This window comes from Callithrix jacchus, chromosome 11 (genome assembly GCF_049354715.1).
Source record: "Callithrix jacchus isolate 240 chromosome 11, calJac240_pri, whole genome shotgun sequence".
Taxonomy (NCBI): domain Eukaryota; kingdom Metazoa; phylum Chordata; class Mammalia; order Primates; family Cebidae; genus Callithrix; species Callithrix jacchus.
In genome coordinates, this window is record NC_133512.1 from 119,769,933 (window position 1) to 119,787,611 (window position 17,679).

Here is a 17,679-nt window from a genome sequence, read left to right on the forward strand (position 1 = left end):
TGACAGATGTTATGACAAATATGAACAAAGTGATGGGAAATGTCATACCAAAGATGAAAGGTATTGAATCAAAGGATTTCTGGCTTGGCAGATATCTTCGGGGCACATCTAGTCTGGCCCACTCATGGTGCTGGAATCGTCTTTGTAACATCCCCTTGAGTGGCTGTGCAGCCTCTGTGTGGATTTCCCTAGTTTAGAAGAGAAAATGCTGTGAGGCAACTTAATGGCTATTTTCAGATTGATGAAATTTTCTCATATAAGGAGGATGCTAAACAGAGGCTCTCGTGTCTAAGGAGTCCTGAAGAGGCACAAACAGGCTTCAGGGTGTGCTGCAGACATTTGAGCAGGACATTAAGAAGGGCCTCTTGGCAGTGAAAAGGGCACAATTAAAACATGTAGCCGGAGTTGCCCTGGTTCTCCATCTCTGGAAACTTTCAAGGGAAACTAGGCAGTTGTTAACCATTTCTCTGGGGTTAGCAGACTCCTTGCTTACAGGGAAGATGTGGAACCAGACTTTCCCAGGTTTCCTCCCACATCTTGGATTCCTCCCAGCCACCCCAGTTCTGTGCCATGTGGCATTTTCTGCTCTGGGGTGAGGTCCAGCTCAGACGTTTCTGTAACTCTTCTCTCTGATTTGAACTCCCTCCTCACCTGCTCCAAGGCATCTCTTTTCTATTTTTAACTTAGCAACTGTGGTTCAAAAACACCACTTTTAGAGGAGAGGAAAGGAAAACGTTCATAAGAATCTTCTCTTTTTGGTTTCCCTCCTTTTATAAACCAATTCTGGTTCCTGCCAATCCCATTGTAATTCCTGTGAATCCTGACTGCCTCCTGTAGTCTGGCGCCCAGCCAAAAGTGGGCAAGGATTTGAGGAGTGTGGTGGATAAGGTGCTCATATGAGGTTTTCCAAGCTTGTTTGTATTTTTCTTTTTTGCCATAGAATCAACAAAATGCCATATCTGCAAAATGGGAATAATAAGATTGTGTTAGGTTGTTGGGTTTATTTAATAAGAAAATGCAGATGAAGGCTTCCATCAGGACCTGGTCATGTCCTTTGGTTTTTTTGGGCTACTGAAGGAAACTCTAGGCCACTTGAAGGCAACAGGGGTTTAGTTTTTATGCAGAGGGGATCTGGCTTCTCTCTTCTCTATTCTTCCCTCGCCGACTGGTTAATTCTCTTAATTTCTTGGGTTATTCTGGAGAGACCCTATCTGACTGGGTAAGAGAGTTCTACTGACCCTCTGGGCAGTGTCCAGTGCCCCAGGCCATCTCTTGAGACCACTGGCCAGCACACGAAAGGGCAGCAGCTCTTGCCGCGGTTGACTGAAGTGCAGGGAGTGGGTCATTTATCGCCAGGAGAGGGCGCTGTTATGGTACTTGTCATGACTAACATGATAGTTCACTGACCCAGAGTGAGCATTTAACATCTAGAAGCAAATCCTGTTATTAACCAAATTATTGGACTTGAAAATCATCTATCATTCAAAAGTCCATCAGTGAGAAAATGTAGGTGCCTAGGTCATCTTACAGGTGATTCTGGAACCATAGAATGTGAATTAGATAATAGCTACTTATCATTATTATGCTACTTTCATTTACTTTGGTTTTTATGCAACTTTCAGCTAGCACTCCATTTGCAATAATTATGAAACAATTGGGATGGAAAATTGTCCACTTTATGTATGGATGACTTCTGCTTATACATGTATGCTAGGATGGACATGAAATATTAGAATAGTTATCAGAAGAATGATTAGCAGTTAATGCACTGGAGATTGGCATATAGTTCCTTCTTAAAAAATAATACTTTTCATAAATAATAATTTTCCAAAGGCTATGACTTGAGTAAAAATAAGTTTTATGACAGTTTTTTCAAGCTTGGGCCCTTTCAGGTAGCAAAAGACTCACAGAATCAGAAAACATGCCCAGAAATTAATGTGTTGCTACTTATTCCTGGATAATGCAGTTGAAGAAGATAGAGCATCTCCACTGAAAACAAGCAATGAACCTTGATCATAAGGAATACAAACAACGTCTTAATTCATGAACTTACTCTGTCCTGCTCAACAATACACATAAATTGGGGTTTTAAGGATGTGGTTGAGATGTGTTTAAATTTTTATGGAAAATATTTGGATCAAATTTGGAAGTGATTCCTAAATGTCTCAGTTCTCTTTTTGTTTTTTGGATAACTTTGGGAAGACCATGTTTTTTACCTGCAGCATCTTCTGAACTAAATTGTGAAGGAGACCACCCCTTCCACGCAGTCCCATTTACCACTTTCCTCAGTCTTGCTCCTCCTGTGTCAGCCTCTCCACTCCTTGCATTCCTAAGTGTTCTCCTAATCAAAACCTGATGCAAGGGATCTGTGTGTTGTCAGTTAACTGCATGTTAGTATGTCTGTGTTTAAGTCAGAGGAGGATTTTATTTCCTGCAGGATCACGAATTGTGGAAAGAAATGGGATTTGTCTTTGTAAAGTAGATCCTGACATCAGTTGGGGAGGTTCATTTAGTCCTGCAGAGGCTGCACTTAGTGGATAGCCGCCGCCTCTGCTGGAACACAGGTGGCCCTGCTTATCTGATCTACAGGGAAGTGGTGTCATCTGTCTTTGTTTCTCTTCTTATCCAAGCTCAGAAGCAAATAAGAAAAAAACGGGCCTCTTTAACTTCCGAAGAGAGTTGGATAAGGGGTTGGAGCTAGACACAACCTGAGAACAGAAGATGCCATGTGGCCTAGGTCCATAGGATACTGAATGCTTTAGTAGACCAGGGATGTTCAACCCCAAGTGTATGGTGGGGTTCATTCTGCTGTCGCCTCACCCACCAGGGGTATGGGCTACATTATTAAAACTACCTGGGAGGCTTTTTGAATGGCAGGATCCAGTGAATGATGTGTGCCTTCCAAGTCCCTCTCCAAGAACTGTTTTTATTGAGAGGAGTGTCTCATATCCCTCAGGTGTGTTGGGAGTGGAAACAAATTTGAGAGTTACAGAACAAGAATTCAATGATCTGAACTTTTTAGATGCACTAGTGTACTTTATGCACACACACGTGCACACATACATATATCAGCTGACATGGGGCAGAGCAGTCACCTAGGTGATTGCTTCACTCATATAGCAAGTTAATGGCTTTAGATAACAGAAATATCAATTAGGATAATGTGACATGTAACTGGAGAATAGCAGACCCAGAACAGATCCATCCTATAAACAGGTACAAACGACACCTCAGGGGCTTCTGTATTGCAGATAACTCAGTGAAAAGAGGGGCACAGCTCCCCGTTAGAGATTGTGTAGTTTGGAAAGAATTTAAAAAGGAGCGGGTCTTTGAAAATATTTAAGAAGCCCATAGATTTGTGTTTTATAAAGAGCTCAATTTTTTTTTCCTTTTTCTAGAACATTTACACTCCTCTTCTTTAAATTCAAGCAAATCGATTCCTCCAAACACTAATCATATGTCTTACTTTGAGCAAAGATTGAATATTCTAAGTTAAAAATAGAACATTGATACTGGAGGTAACTCACATTAATGTCCACAAAGATGAACTGGGTTGTAAGAGGACATTGTCAAATATAATTCCTCTCTTTTTTGTTTTTCTAGTTAACTTCACCTGGGTTGTTAATTTTCTATCCTTGAAGGATAGGGTTGGTCTGTAGAGTATCCTTCCCAAAGCAATCAAATGAGACTTTTAAATAGAAATCCATCTGTGGGTGAGCTAGATAATTTCACCCTATGTGGAAGTGTGCTGGTTATAAATGGCCAAAATTGATCTTCACGTGAAGTCAATAAAGTACTGAGAAGCATCTTGTTTCCCTGGCAGTCTTCGCCTACCCTGCTATGTTTATGAAGGTATATTTTCTTTCAAGAGACTCTACCAATTGTAGCAACCACTTCCATAAAGCCAGGCATTTTTTAGTTATTTATTGCTTACAATGGGTTTTATTAGATCCCAAACTTCAAAAAGGTAAATCTGCCATATCTGGGCTCATCTAGAGATGAATTCATAAATGAGTGCAGTCAGTAAACTCAGTAGGAGGTAAATTTCCTGTTCAGTCTCACTTGATGGCAAATAGATCACCGAAAATTGGGAGAAGGACTCCTTTAGTCAATCCTTTAGTACTGTAGTAGCAGGGTTTCATTTAACTTTGAAAAGAGCTCACTCTCCTTAGATGAGAGATGATTGGGGGTAAGCAGCACTTAACTCCCAGCTGCAGAGATCTGTCTTTCAAAATGAAGACTTGGTAATGCTTTTCCCCTTCTTAAAACTCTTTAAATGTAGGGTTTCCCCCAGGATGAAGGTCCACCTCCACTTTGGGGACCCTTTTCTCACTTTCCTTGACTAGATTGTCTCTTTGTTACAAGTAACAAAGAAGCAGACTGTGCTGCCTCTCCTTAGAGTCTCTCTCACTCAGTTGTAGTTGTTTACCTACTTGTCTGCATTCCCCACTGGACTGTAAGCACCGTGTGGGCAGGGGCCATGACTATCTAGTTTGTTGCTGTATTCCTAGCACCTAGCATGGACCTGTCAGTGAAATAATGAATGAATGAATAAATCGTTATCTCTGTACTCTTTCCCTCATCCCAATCTCTGTTGGAAATAATATGTGTTAAGTAGATAGGAAAGAAATATAATTTTGTTTATTTTTCTTGTATGCTCCTTTAGAAAAAGAAGGAGGGTGTTATGGTTAGGCTTTGTGTCTCCATCCAAATCTCATCTTGAATTATAATCCCTAAGTCCCCTCATGTCAAAAAAAGAGACCAGGTGGAGGTAATTAAATCATGAGGGGTCCTTTTCTCCATGCTGTTCTCGTGGTAATGAGTGAGTTCTCACGAGATCTGATGGTCTTATAAGGAGCTCTTGCTGCTTTGCTTGGCACTTCTTCCTGCTACCTTCTGAAGAAGGTGTCTTGTTTCTCCTTCACCTTCCGCCATAATTACAAGTTTCCGGAGGCCTCCCCAGCCATGCTGAACTGTGAGTCAATTAAATCTCTTTCCTTTATAAATTACCGGTATCTGGCAGTTCTTTATAGCAGTGTGAAAACAGACTAATACAGAGGGCAAATTGGAGAAAAGAAGGAAACATGATGATGTTTTGAGAGTTCCTATTTTCCTGTGCGTCTTATTTTTTTTTTACAAATTCCCATTTTCTTTAAATGGATTTTTAATGTTGAGAAATTGCATTGTATATTTCAAAATTATTAAACGCATAGATCTTAAATGTTTTCACCATACACCAAAAAAGTGTGTGAGGTGATGGATTCGTTAGCTTAATTACCCCACGTTGTAAACATAAACCATCGCATTATACCCCATAAATACATACAAATTGTCAGTCAAAAATCAAGTAAAATAATTAAACAAAATACATGAACACATCCTCATTTTGAAAGGTTTAAGCAAAAATGGTATAAAAGGAAAGTCCACTTCCAAATGCATAAATCTGTTAACAATACATACATGGATGATTTTATTAATAGACATGTGACTTATGACTTTTTCTCACTTAATATATTTGGGCAAGATTTCCATGTTGGTTAACACAGGTGTACTGCAGTAATTCTCAACCCTGGCTGCATATTAGCATTGCCGGCATAGCTTTAAAAAATTGTGAATGCCAAAAGCCTAGCTAGGACTGGTGAAATTGGTTAGGAAATCTTTTAAAAGATCACCAGGTGATTCTGATGTTTGTTCAAGAATGAGAACAGCAGGATTTTATTTTTTTAAATGATTGCTTGGTTTTTAATCATATGGATGGACTATATTTTACAAATCTCTGATAAACAAGTTACTTCTCATTGCTTTCCTAATCATTTGTCATTTGAAAAACAGTTGAAGCAGTGCTAGAGCCTCATCCAAATACTATTAGCTCTAGAAAGAATTTTGGTGGTACAGGGCCCTTTCTTGGACCAACAAAGGGGCCAGATGAGTGAACTGCCAAAAGCATCTTGCTGTAAGACAGGCTCACAGGACACAAACATTCCAAGCCATGTCTCTTCAAAACACGCAGTAATTTATAATCAGCATCGTGGTCATATGCTCAGACAGTTCAGGGAGCATCATGACTCTTGGGTGGAGCACATTTTAAACTTGGTGAATTTAAATTAAATCTTCTTTCCCCTAGCCTTAAATGGCCTGAAATTCTGTAGTGAATACTGAAGACATCTTAAGAGCATACTTAGTGATAAATGCCTATCTTTGGGGTGTTTTAAATAATGAGGTTGTTTGAAAAGTAGTGAGAAGTCTTTCCATAAGAATAGTTTGTAGCTGGATGTTACATATTTTGGTTTACAAACTGTCTGAAAACCTTTCTAGAAGTCAGGGTCTATGTAAATAAATACATCTGCATAAGGAAAGTCCTGTGCTCTTTCTACCCATTCACCCTGGAGACTGCAGTTTTTTAAATTGTATGGACTTCACTTCTACAGAGCAGTTTTAGGCTCACAGCACAATATAAGAGTGCAGTGGTTTTGACACAGGTGTCTTCCTGGGCTCTTCTGATAGCTTTTTGCAACCTAGGGTAATGCCTTCCTGGGAAGACTTAACATCTGAAGGCTGTCCTATGCCCAGTCCAGTGGTTATCACACTAGTATGCGATAAATCACTCAGGGCTTGTTGAAACACGTTCCTGAGCCTACTTTCAGAGTTTCTGATTCACGGGAGGCGTGGGGTGGGGGTCTGAGAATTACCATTTTTAATGGTTCCCAGGTGAAGCTGCTGCTGCTCTTTTGCACATCACGTTTTGAGAAGCACTGCTCCATGCACATTGTTTGCTGGCTGACTTAGCGAGTCAAAGTGTGCAAAACGAAAACGAGATTTCACAATGTTCTGTCTGGCAGCAGCTTTTTTCTTTTGCCACACACCTGGTTGGGTTTCTGTTCATATTGGTCATAATCACAGCAGCTGTTGTGTGGATTTATTTTTAATTGTGTGCACTTTTGGAAGTTGTGTTTCTTATTAGGCAATGCATAGCTCAGGAGTAATGATCGGTGCAGTGGTCACTTAAGTACAATTTCTTAAAGCAGGGTCAGGCAGATTACTATTTTCCGCATTTTTACTACCTGAGACAGTAGAGCAGACTGATTTAAGAAACTTAGATTGTAAGCTCCACATTAATTGGGAATTGAGAACAGTAAGAGATGAAGGAGGCTATGATTTGTCTCAGCTACCAGCAATTTGTCTTCAGAAACCATGACAGCTACCTCCTGATTTCCATTATGCAATGAGATTGCAAATAACATTCCACAGCATTCTTAATCTATAGAGGGTCACAAGAGGCCCTTGTTTCCCCATGGTGGGAAAAGGGCTTATTTACCCATGTAATTGATACAGCACACTTTCTGGCAAAAGACAGAGACATCTTTTAGCTATAATTGGGGACTTTTCCTATCCCTAAACACTGTCCTCACAACATGTGTCTTTACATCTAATCTTTATGTATTTTGAATACATAAGGAACACCAGGCTGGCAAGATGTAGGGGTCTAGGCATAGCATTGGGCACAGCCACTTTTATGTTTCCAGAATGAGGCCAGTCTCTGCTGTATTACTTCATTAGGCTCAGCAAGCTAATAGACATGTGTTCTCAATGTTGGCCATTAGCCTCCCTCTAAGACTCTTCAAGCCTCCCTCTGGGATTAGGGAGGCTGGTTTCCTGGGTATAATACAGCCCAGCTTAGTCCCAGCTTCAGGGACGTCATGGATCTCTGTATCCCCTGCAGTGCCACTGAGGCTCCCTTGGGACATGTGGATGATGACTTACTCTTGCTCTAGTGTCTTACCCTTGCTTCCCTTCACGTGGATTGAGAGTGAACTCTAGCTCTGACTTGTGCTTGTACTATTTCTTACTTTACATTGTGCCCATGCTATTTATTAGTTTTCAGAGTAATTTATCATCTCACCTCAGAGTGTTTGAACTTATTTCTATAACAAATACCATGTCATACCCATGTAAATTACTTAGATATTTGTGACTTAGAGATGTTATGTTGGTTATCAGGTGATGACTGTTCAAATTATAGATTATTTTAATGTATTTATCTAGTGGTGCTGATACTCTTGAGTAAAATAAATTACTATGAATTTTATGAAATAAGTTGGGCTCTGTAGTCAGACTGCCCAACTTCAAATTTTGACATAATGGCTTAACTGTGTTACCTTAAGCAAGATAGTTAATCTCTCTAGATCTTAAGCTTTCTTATCTGTTAAAAAAAAACCACCCAGATAATAATAGTACTTTTTTCATAAGGTTTTGAAGGAAGACCAGTAAGATATAGTTCAGAGAGTCCTAAGCAGAATCCCTGGTCCATAGGAAGTACCATAAATGTTTGTTATGATGATGATAATGAGGAGGAAGATATTTATGTCTGCTATTAAAATATTCATTTTGAGTGGTACCTTTCCTCCAGTTTCTCAGCCATTCATACTGATTTGCCCTGTTCTGTGAACAAAGGCAGATTAGTGTTAAAGGTGTAGTCTGGTCAAGGAACAGAACTGATGGGCCAGGTGTGGTTACACACACCTGTAATCTCAGCTCTGTGGGAGGCCGGGGTGGATGGATTACTTGAGCCCAGGAGTTCAAGACTAGCCTGGGCATATGAGACTAGCCTGAGCAACATGACAAGACCCTGTCTCTATAAAGAAAAATACAAAAATTTGCTGGGTATGGGTGGCATGCCCTTGTATTTCCAGCTACTCTAGAGGCTGAGATGGGAGGATTACTTGGGCCCAGGTGGTTGAGGCTACAGTGAGCCATGATCATGCCACTGCACTCCAGTCTGGGAAACAGAGTGAGAACCTGTGTGTGTGTGTGTGTGTGTGTGTGTGTGTGTGTGTGTGTGTATGTTTGTCTGTCTCTCACACACATACAAACACACACAATAAAAAAGGAAACAGAACTGATGACAGGTCTGGATTGGCTTTGTCATAGGGCAAAGCTATCTAGTTTTTCTGAAGGCCAAACTTGAGTCTGGGACTTCGTCAGCTCACGTTCCAGACAGATGAGCTAAGAAGGTGGTGTACTGCTATCTTTTCCAAGTCCATGTGTTGGGTGGTAAGAGTCAGTTTTATTCAAAAAATAGAAAACCAAGAGAAACATTGGTTTTCTTTTTTTAAGTAAAGATAAGTTGCACTAAATTTTAATATTGTTTCAATACTCAAGGAAAAATACCCTTAGGATTCAATTATGAAAAAAATAGCCAGTTCTGGCTCATGCAGGCCACAGGTTTGATGGTGGAGTTGTAGTTGAGCATGAGCAGCTAAATAACCCCAGGGATGGGTGGCGGCCCTCAAGCCCGATCTTTGGGTTGTAATTCCCTTTCTTTTCCATGTGTAGTAAAGACAGAAACACAGGCCTGCTTTGGATGAAGAATGTTATCTTTTGTTGAGGGAAGAATTTTTTTTTTCTGCCAGGGATGGCTGACATGACACCGATTCCTGTCATCTCTGATACAAACGTCATAAATGAAAGCACTAAAAGGCTTTAGAAGTACTTGTTCTGGAAGTCACATTCATTTTAGAACAATCAAAAACAGTGGAACTTAATGTATTCTGTTTCGCCCTATGGCCTATCTTGTGCCACCTGTTTAAAATGTGACTAATTCAGTCAAACATCAATTATGCCCTAGTAAATTCTCATTTTAATCAAATATGGATAATTTACTCAAATGTAAAAGGACCTCACAGGGAAAGAAGTCAATGCAGAGTTAATGTGGTCTAGTCCTATCCCAGCATTGTGAGACAGTGCTGAACAGTGCCTGGTATAGCTTCTAAACCCAGTGAGTGCTAAATCTTTTCTTTCCTCCCCCCAAGAGAAGTAGAATAGTATGAGATGCCAGCACTTAACCCACCTATTCTCCTTCTGTAACTTAGTAATACAGGTAAGCAGGTAGTATTAGTCAACCCACCAACAGGTCTACACTGCGTCCTATAGGTATATGCAGCGTGTTTGGCACTGTAGTGGATAATATGAAAGAATAAAGACCCTAAGCCATCAATGTTGCTTGTATGTAGTTGATGGAAAATGACCAAAATCCTGTAAAAGAACCATGAGCAATATAAAACTGTGCAAAAAGGGCTACAGTGTGGTCCTGGGGTTTAAAAGAGAGGCTGACTTCATCCGAGGAAGCTTCAGTTATCACCCAAGGTGTCTTAATCAGCTCTGTTCTAGGCTGCTGCAACATGATACCTTAGACTGGGTGGCTTAGACAATAACCTTTTTTTTACCTCACATTTCTGGAAGGTGGAATTCTGAGATCAGGGTACCAGCTTGGTGGGTTCTTGGTGAAGGTCCTCTCCCTGGTGTACAGATGTTGTCTCCTTGCATCCTCCCATGGTGTTGAGAGAGACAAGAAAAGGTCTCCTCTTAAAAGGGCACTTATAAGGGCTCCACCATCATTACTTAATTATCTCTTAAAGATGCCATCTTTAAACACCATCACAATGGGGGTTAGGATTTCAACAGGAATTCTGGGTCCAGTGGGGACATGCATTCATTCCATAACACAAGGCTTCATGCAGTAATGTGGGGTTGGGCTGGGCTTAGAGGAATGGGTAGGAGTGTGCAAACTGAGAGGCCAGGAGAGGAGGAAGAGTCTTCCGAGACTGGGAATCCCACGAACCTTTTACCTGATGCCAGTTGATGTTCAGCTATGTGGGGGTGGAAGTATGTGGAAACCTCTTTCCCTCTCACAATATCTCTCTGCTGTGACAGAACTTCAAAGGATTAGTTTAGGAGTCCCTAGGAGGATTAAAAATGAGGAAGGTTGGAGTGCTGTGTTCCCAACTCCCATTGGACACAAAACTGGGAGTCCCAGTAAAAATCTGAGTCAGTGAGCACAGAGCACCCAGAGGGCACCATGCTATGCCCTCTTAATCAGCATTGTAGAACAGCTAAACAGGGGTGAATTCTTGTTGAATTTAAGAGAAGTGTTATCAAACCTAGGAGAAGCCCTCTCCCTACCCTTCCCCCCATCCTTTGCACTCTGGGAATCCATGTAGCTTAAGATAAAGCATTTTGGTTTATTTTTCATCTGCCACATGCATATCTTGACTGTTTACACTGTTATCATTCAATGTAGATACACAATTAATTGCTGAGAGAAATTAAATGCATTACCAATGAATTGATTCTATTTGCTTCATTCCAATAAGAAAAGCCACCATTCTTGAGAGGCTCATGATTTCTTTCCATTTTCCTAACCCTTGAGTATACAGAAAGTAATCAATCATACCTACACTCTGTTTCAAAAGCTGGTTGTAGATCTCAGCAAGGTAAAAATTTGGAGATTGACAATATTCCAAGTGTAAAGGGTTTTGATGATTTGGAAACAGGTTCTGAATTGGAAATGGCATGAATGATTAGTTTTCCTATTTATGCTGTGGCACTTTAACTTGTAATTTCTACCCTGGTAACCCCACCTATTTAAATGAGAGCTCAATGTGAGATCTTTTGTTATCTTTGAAACCACTGGTATAGAATTTTAAATCCTGGGATATTTTTCCTCTACCTGAGAAAGGAAGATACAGGAAATTTCAATTTCATTTTTTAGTTTGGATAGCTTTATTTCATTTATATTCATGTAGCCCAAGCATCTAGTGAGTTTTGCTCATGTATAAATTAATATTTACAGGTAAAACCTTGATGAAAATAAAATAGATTAAGTGGAGAATATTTTTCCCACAGCTTCCGTCTCTAAGAAAAGTGAAATAACCCAGCACCATTCCTTTACTGCATGTCCCATCTGTCAGCTCCTTGCTGCTCTGAGCCAACATCCTCTTGGGATTGTTTGGGGCCAGGGGTCTGCATAAGAAGCAGGGTGGATTTAGCCCATGCTGGGAGAATAGAGATTTAATTAAAACTTATATTTACCCTTAAATATTTCTCAGAATTATGGAGAACTAAAATTAAACACTGTATTTCTGAACTGAAGCTACAGTCAAATTTCAGCCTCTACTGATCAGTATTATGCATAGTATGTGATAAATTTTTTCAGACATTAAATCACTGGTCTAAAATATCGTAGTGGTACAGGATTGATGAATAAATATTATTTTAAAAAATGTTACGATGTTTAATAGCATTAACATTTCATTCCAGTAGAGTGGTACAAGTTTAGGTTTTGAAGTAAGATGTCTGCATGATAAGAATTCCCCCAAGAATCTATGCCCATCTAGGGACGGCTCTTAAAAAAGAAGAGTAGACAGTCTTGCATTGTACTTTGTTTTCAACAACTTAGAATGAAGTTCAGTAGTGGAGTTCCATGGTTTTCAAGTAAAATGGATGATACCCTATGTTTCATGGATATTTGGACATTTTAAAGATTTAGGAAGCTTGGCACAAAATAGGTTTTTTTTTTTTTTGAAGCCATTGTTTTTCCTAATTCTCCAAATGCTTGGAATGATGAAACCTTAGAATTGGAAGAGATTTTTGAGGTTTTTTATTATTGCCTCTCATCCAAACCAAAATCTATTCAAGTAAGACCGTTGGTAAGTGGTGATTCAATGCTTTGTTCTTTGATTTGAGTTAAACATCTCTTTGCTCAATTCTCCTCTCGTCTTGTCCATCTTTTTTTCTTGGGACAGTCCTTCAGATGTTTGAAGGCCTCTGTTCTTCCTGAGCCTTGAGTTCTCCAGGCTAAACATCACCTGCTCCGAACAGTAACAGTGCAAGAGCTAACGTTTATTGACAGCTTCCCATATGCCAGGCACTATGCTAAACACATAATATGCCTGATCTTATTGGATCCTTACCACAATTCTACCAAATAGGTATGGTTTCCAGATGAGGAACTGAGGCTTATCTAAGGTTACCTGGAAAGTAAGTGGCCAGGTGGTATTTAAACCTATTTGTCTGGTGGGCTCAAAAGCCCATGCTTTCAGCCTTTGCTTTTTACTGTCTTTTAGATGATGTGTTTCCAAATTATTTCTGTATGGTTTCCTTTCTCCAAACACAGTCCTGCTGTTTAACCCCATTCTAAGTTGAAATCATTTTTCCTTGTCACTCTAAAAGATTGTCTTTGAACTGGAAAATTAAGCCTTTTAATGCAGCGGACTTCAGTCTGTAAGCCTCATACTTTCAGTATATTGGTGGCTGAAATGGCAGATGGGCTGGCCAGCACACCCATGGTAGGCAGTGGTCTCGATACGAGGATGGAGTCTGCCTGTGACCCCATGTATCTTCCCTTCTGCTGGAATGACCGCATGGCTTCCAGAATCACTGTGTTCCTTTAGCAGCATTGATGGGCGCTTCCTATTGTTCCAGATGTTTTCTGAGGAGGTTACTGGATAAGAGTTTGTATAATTACAGAGCAGTTTATGTATCAGGAAGTTTTCCGTGGAAGGAAGAATATATCCAAAATTCTATTTTGAAGCTGATGGCAGGATGTGGTGAAATTATTTAAATGTTAGGAAAACATTGTAAACACCAAAATAAATACTTGTGGTTTGCGCTTACTCCTTTCCCAAACTAAAATAGGACCTCTGACAACATTTCCTGAACACATGGGATCAAGCTCTAGATCAAATGACAAGTTGATAAAATGAACATATTTGTATTAAGTTTCTTTCATTTACTTCTCATTTCCATGACTAGAATCTAGAGTCTAGAATGGTTGAATGGATGTATTAGGAACAGGGTGTGTATGATATTAGTACTGGCAGAAAAACAAACTACTCATTTTCACCTCTGGGGAGAGACCAGAGTTCTAACCATGCCTCCTGTACCTTGGCAGAGGAAGAGTACTGGGTTCTTTCTGCCACTCTTTTGGGGGTAGGCTTGGTCAGCAGCCCAACCTGTCCATCCCTGTTCCAGCCTTAGAGCCTCCCAGTGGTGCTGCTGGGCTTTCTTCCATCACTACATAGCTCCCCTCCTTCCTCTGTTAACCTGCCTTGTGATTCCTTTCCAAGGCTCCTTAAACCTAAGCTATAATGTATTTGACTATACCTTTACTTTGAAAACACTTTTGATCTTTTTCTCTAGGTTTTCCTATTAGATAAAAACAGCTTTTTATACCTTTTGTTTCCATGGTAATGAATTCCAGGACTACTTTAGAAAACCACTAGCTTTGTGTGCCAGTGGAAAGTTGCAGCATTATGTACTAAGACAAAAAACATCAGCCCACCTGTAAGAGGCGTGCAAACTGATAGAAACACTGTAGCACCACAGTCATGAAATGATGTGAGCATATTATTTATTTTTTTTACTGCAATAAGCAGAATTTAGAACACAAGCCCTGCATTATAGGCAAATGACTTGGGAGCTCTAGCATGAATTCTGGTGTTCACTAATCAGCTCAAGACAGAAAGAGCCAAGTTAACTGGAGGCATTAATTTTCAAACTTAACAGTATATTGAATCCATGAAACCCCATTTCTTAATTTTTTGCAACCTTCCTGAGCTTTCACAAGTTCCAGTTCTGCTCTTAGGGAGGAAAGACTTCCTTGGGCAATTTACTTTTTGGTGTAAGGAAGATTGTTTCAAAATATTCTGGGAATTTTTTGGTATTGTCTGCAAATATACCTCTTAAGAATCTCAGGTACGGATCTGAACTCAACAGAAAAATCTATTAGAGTTGGCTAAAGACAAGGCAAACATAAGAAGTAGATTTCCTGGGAAAAAATAACTATGTTTATAAAAGGCTATAGGTTTCCCAATATGTGGAAGGAGAAGAAATAATTGGAATTTGTTTTTTGTCATCCCTGACTGCCCTCTATAGCCTTCTCTTTGTTTTATCATTGGCTGGGGGAGTGAGAAGCCAGAGAAAAGGCAGAAAGATGGACACTGGAAAGAAAGATTGGAGGTACGTGCCAAATTGATTGTGCTAATTTGAAAAGAGACAATGAATCAAAGCTCCTTTTCCCCTGTTGTAGACTTTAAAGTTACCAGTGCCATTACTGAGTATATTAAGAAGTTTTTATGTTGATCTGATTAAAGTTACATTTAAAATGAGTGACATGTACAAATACCCTTACATTTGGAATAATGAATGACATGTACAAATACCTTCCCAGATGTCTGTCTGTCTTTCTTTCTTAGCATAAACATTATCAACAACAATAATGGAAAGTTTTTAGAAGCATCCTTCTAGGAGACCTAAAGTTGAGGGGCCAGAAACACAGGGCAGCACACGGTTTACAAGACTGTGGGGCCACCTTCTTGCCTGGAAGGATTCAGGACTCCTGTCCCTAATAAAATGAAAGGGAGGTTCAACTACTCTGGAACTTAGTATCTGTTTTAGCTTAGTATTTCTAAGTCAGAAGATGCCTATTATAAAATAGATCATTTTGTCTTTTTATCTTTTTAACTGTATCTATAGGTGGAGTTTACCAAGGCTGGCTGACGTATACCCAGCTCATTTAAGCATCTGATTCACTCACTACTCCAAACTGTCGCATTTCTTTCTTCCCCAGCCCTAGCTGCATCAGAGCGTTCTCAAAGCCACCTTAGTTCCATTTTTTTTTTCTATCAGATAGGTTGCACACAAAGCATAGCTTTTGATTTTTTGAAAACAGAATGCAAACGTACTGTTCTCCCCAGGAGGGAACCTTCACCGTGCTGAAGGTGAGTTGAGACCCTGAGCAAGGAGCCCCTTTGGGTGTACTGGCAGGTCAGCTTTTGGGCTTTGAGAAGAGCCTTCCATGAGTACCAGGACACACATTCACCAATGCAAGGCAAAGCTCTATGGAAAAGCCTGGTGGGTTCATCCCTGTTCCACCCCAGATGTACCCCCAGAACATCAGAAAGGACTGTGCTCTGCACCTTGTGAAAAGGGTCTAGTTAGTTTTAAAGTGACCCTGGCAGAAGAGGAGCAGATGCCTCCATTCTTCCGCTGAAAGGTCCAGTTTCTCCTTGGACCTTTTCCTGATGTTCTGTGAGTTCTTCAAACATTTTATAAAATTCAGTTTTGATTTATCTATATTGTTTTAGAGTGTATCTTTTGACATGTCTTTTTAAACATGTAGACACACATGATTTGTCATTGTCTACTATTATTGTCATTTTATTATCCAGCAAAGTATAGAAACCTAGACATGGGCCAGGCACAGGGGCTCACACCTGTAATCCCAGAACTTTAGGAGTCCAGGGTGGGCAGATTGCTTGAATTCAGGAGTTAAGATTAGCCTAGGCAACATAGCAAGACCTTATTTCTACAAAAAAGAAAAAGAAAATTACCTCCCTTTACCCTTCCCATTATATGACTGTCTTAATTTCTTTCTTTTCTTTTTTTTTGCACACCTTGTGAACCACATTAGACAGTGTTATGGTTTTTCTTTTATCATCAGTGGAATCTAGAAAACTCAAGAGGAGAAGCAAACTCGATTGCATGTGCCTATATTTTTGCCTTGATTTTTTTTCTTCCTGATGTTTCAAAATTCCTTCTTTTATCTTCTCCTTTTTGTTTAGAGAATTTCCTTCAGCCATTATTTTAGGGCAGGTCTGCTAGTGACAAATTCTTAGTTTTCCTTCATCTGAGAATGTCATCCCTGAAGAATATTTTCTCTGGATGATTTTGAATTGATAGTTCCTTTCTTTCGGCACTTAAAAAAATGTTGCACTGCTTCCTACTGGCCTCCTCGGTTTCTTCTGTGAAATCCTCTGTCATTCAAATTGTTGTACCTGTATGGCTTCATGCATCATTTCTCTCTGGCTGCTGTCAAGGCTTTTTCCTATGTCTTTTTGTGTGACTGTGATGCATCTTGGTGTGGATTTCTTTGGGTTTATCCTGTTTGGTGCTCAGATTCTTGATTCTGTCTTTTGCCAACTTTGGAAAGTTTTTAGCCTTTGTTTCTTCAAATATTTTTCTAGCTCCACCTTCTTTTTCCTCTCCTTCTGGGAGTCAGAAGATGACCTACCTTTAGCATTTTTTGTTGTAGTTCAACAGGTCTCTGTGGGTTAGTTCATTTCTTTTTCCCAGTCTCATTTATCTTGATCGTTTATGGGTAATTCCTATTGTTTTATCTGTAAGTTCACAGATTTTTTTGGCCTCTGTTCTTTTTATTCCGCTGTTGAATCCATCCATTGAGGTTTCTGTTTCTTTTTTTTAACTTTTCATTTATAATATATTTTAGTTCCAAAGTTTCTACTTGGTTCTTCTATCTTCTGTCTCTTTGCTGATACTTCTCATTTATTTGCTAGTTCTTTGTTTCAAGAACATTTGCAGTTGCTCTTTGAAAGTGATACCCATCTGACTGGCAGGAGTTGGGGTCCTGTTACTGTTCTCCATGTGGCCTCCACTTCCACTGTGAGAATGGCTTTTACTGCTGAGTGGTGGCAGGAAAGACCTGACTCTCCACCAACCTCTTCGGATACCTCTGCAGCCATGTTGCCACCTACCAGCCTCCACACTCAGCCTCTCCAAAACCATCCTGGTGAGGGTGTTGGGGCTCCTCAGTACTGTCTAGGTTCCCTACTAGGTCTTTGCTGGTGGGGGTGGGTCCACAGGTTATTTTTTTTCTTTTGGTGTATGTGGTATTGCGTTTGGCTGGAGTAGAGTGGTTATTATCTAAAAGTTTTTATTTTATTCTTCCAGCTAAAAGGAGCTAAGCTACCCCTTTCTTGGTTCTTTGCACAAAGAGAGGAGTTTTTTTTTCTTTTCTTTTTTTTGTTTTTGGTCTATGTGTATTGGTGTTTCCAGGTTGCTGGCTTCTCAAGTACAGATAAGGAAATACACGCGGGAAAAAGA

The 17,679-nt window shown here is 39.9% G+C and overlaps 1 protein-coding gene across 15 annotated transcripts in view; it reads left to right on the top strand.

The window, feature by feature from the left end:
• The window catches only part of GRM8 (glutamate metabotropic receptor 8), an 811,767-nt gene that overhangs the window by 11,552 nt on the left and 782,536 nt on the right, over window positions 1-17,679 (top strand). For 5 of the 15 annotated variants that reach the window (XM_078342126.1, XM_078342124.1, XM_078342128.1 and 2 more), the window contains exon 3: window positions 14,713-14,796. The exons of the other annotated variants lie outside the window; for them this stretch is intronic. In XM_078342126.1, the coding sequence (XP_078198252.1) occupies window positions 14,713-14,796 (84 nt within the window). The remainder of the gene's footprint in view (window positions 1-14,712; window positions 14,797-17,679) is intronic. 15 annotated transcript variants of the gene reach the window in all.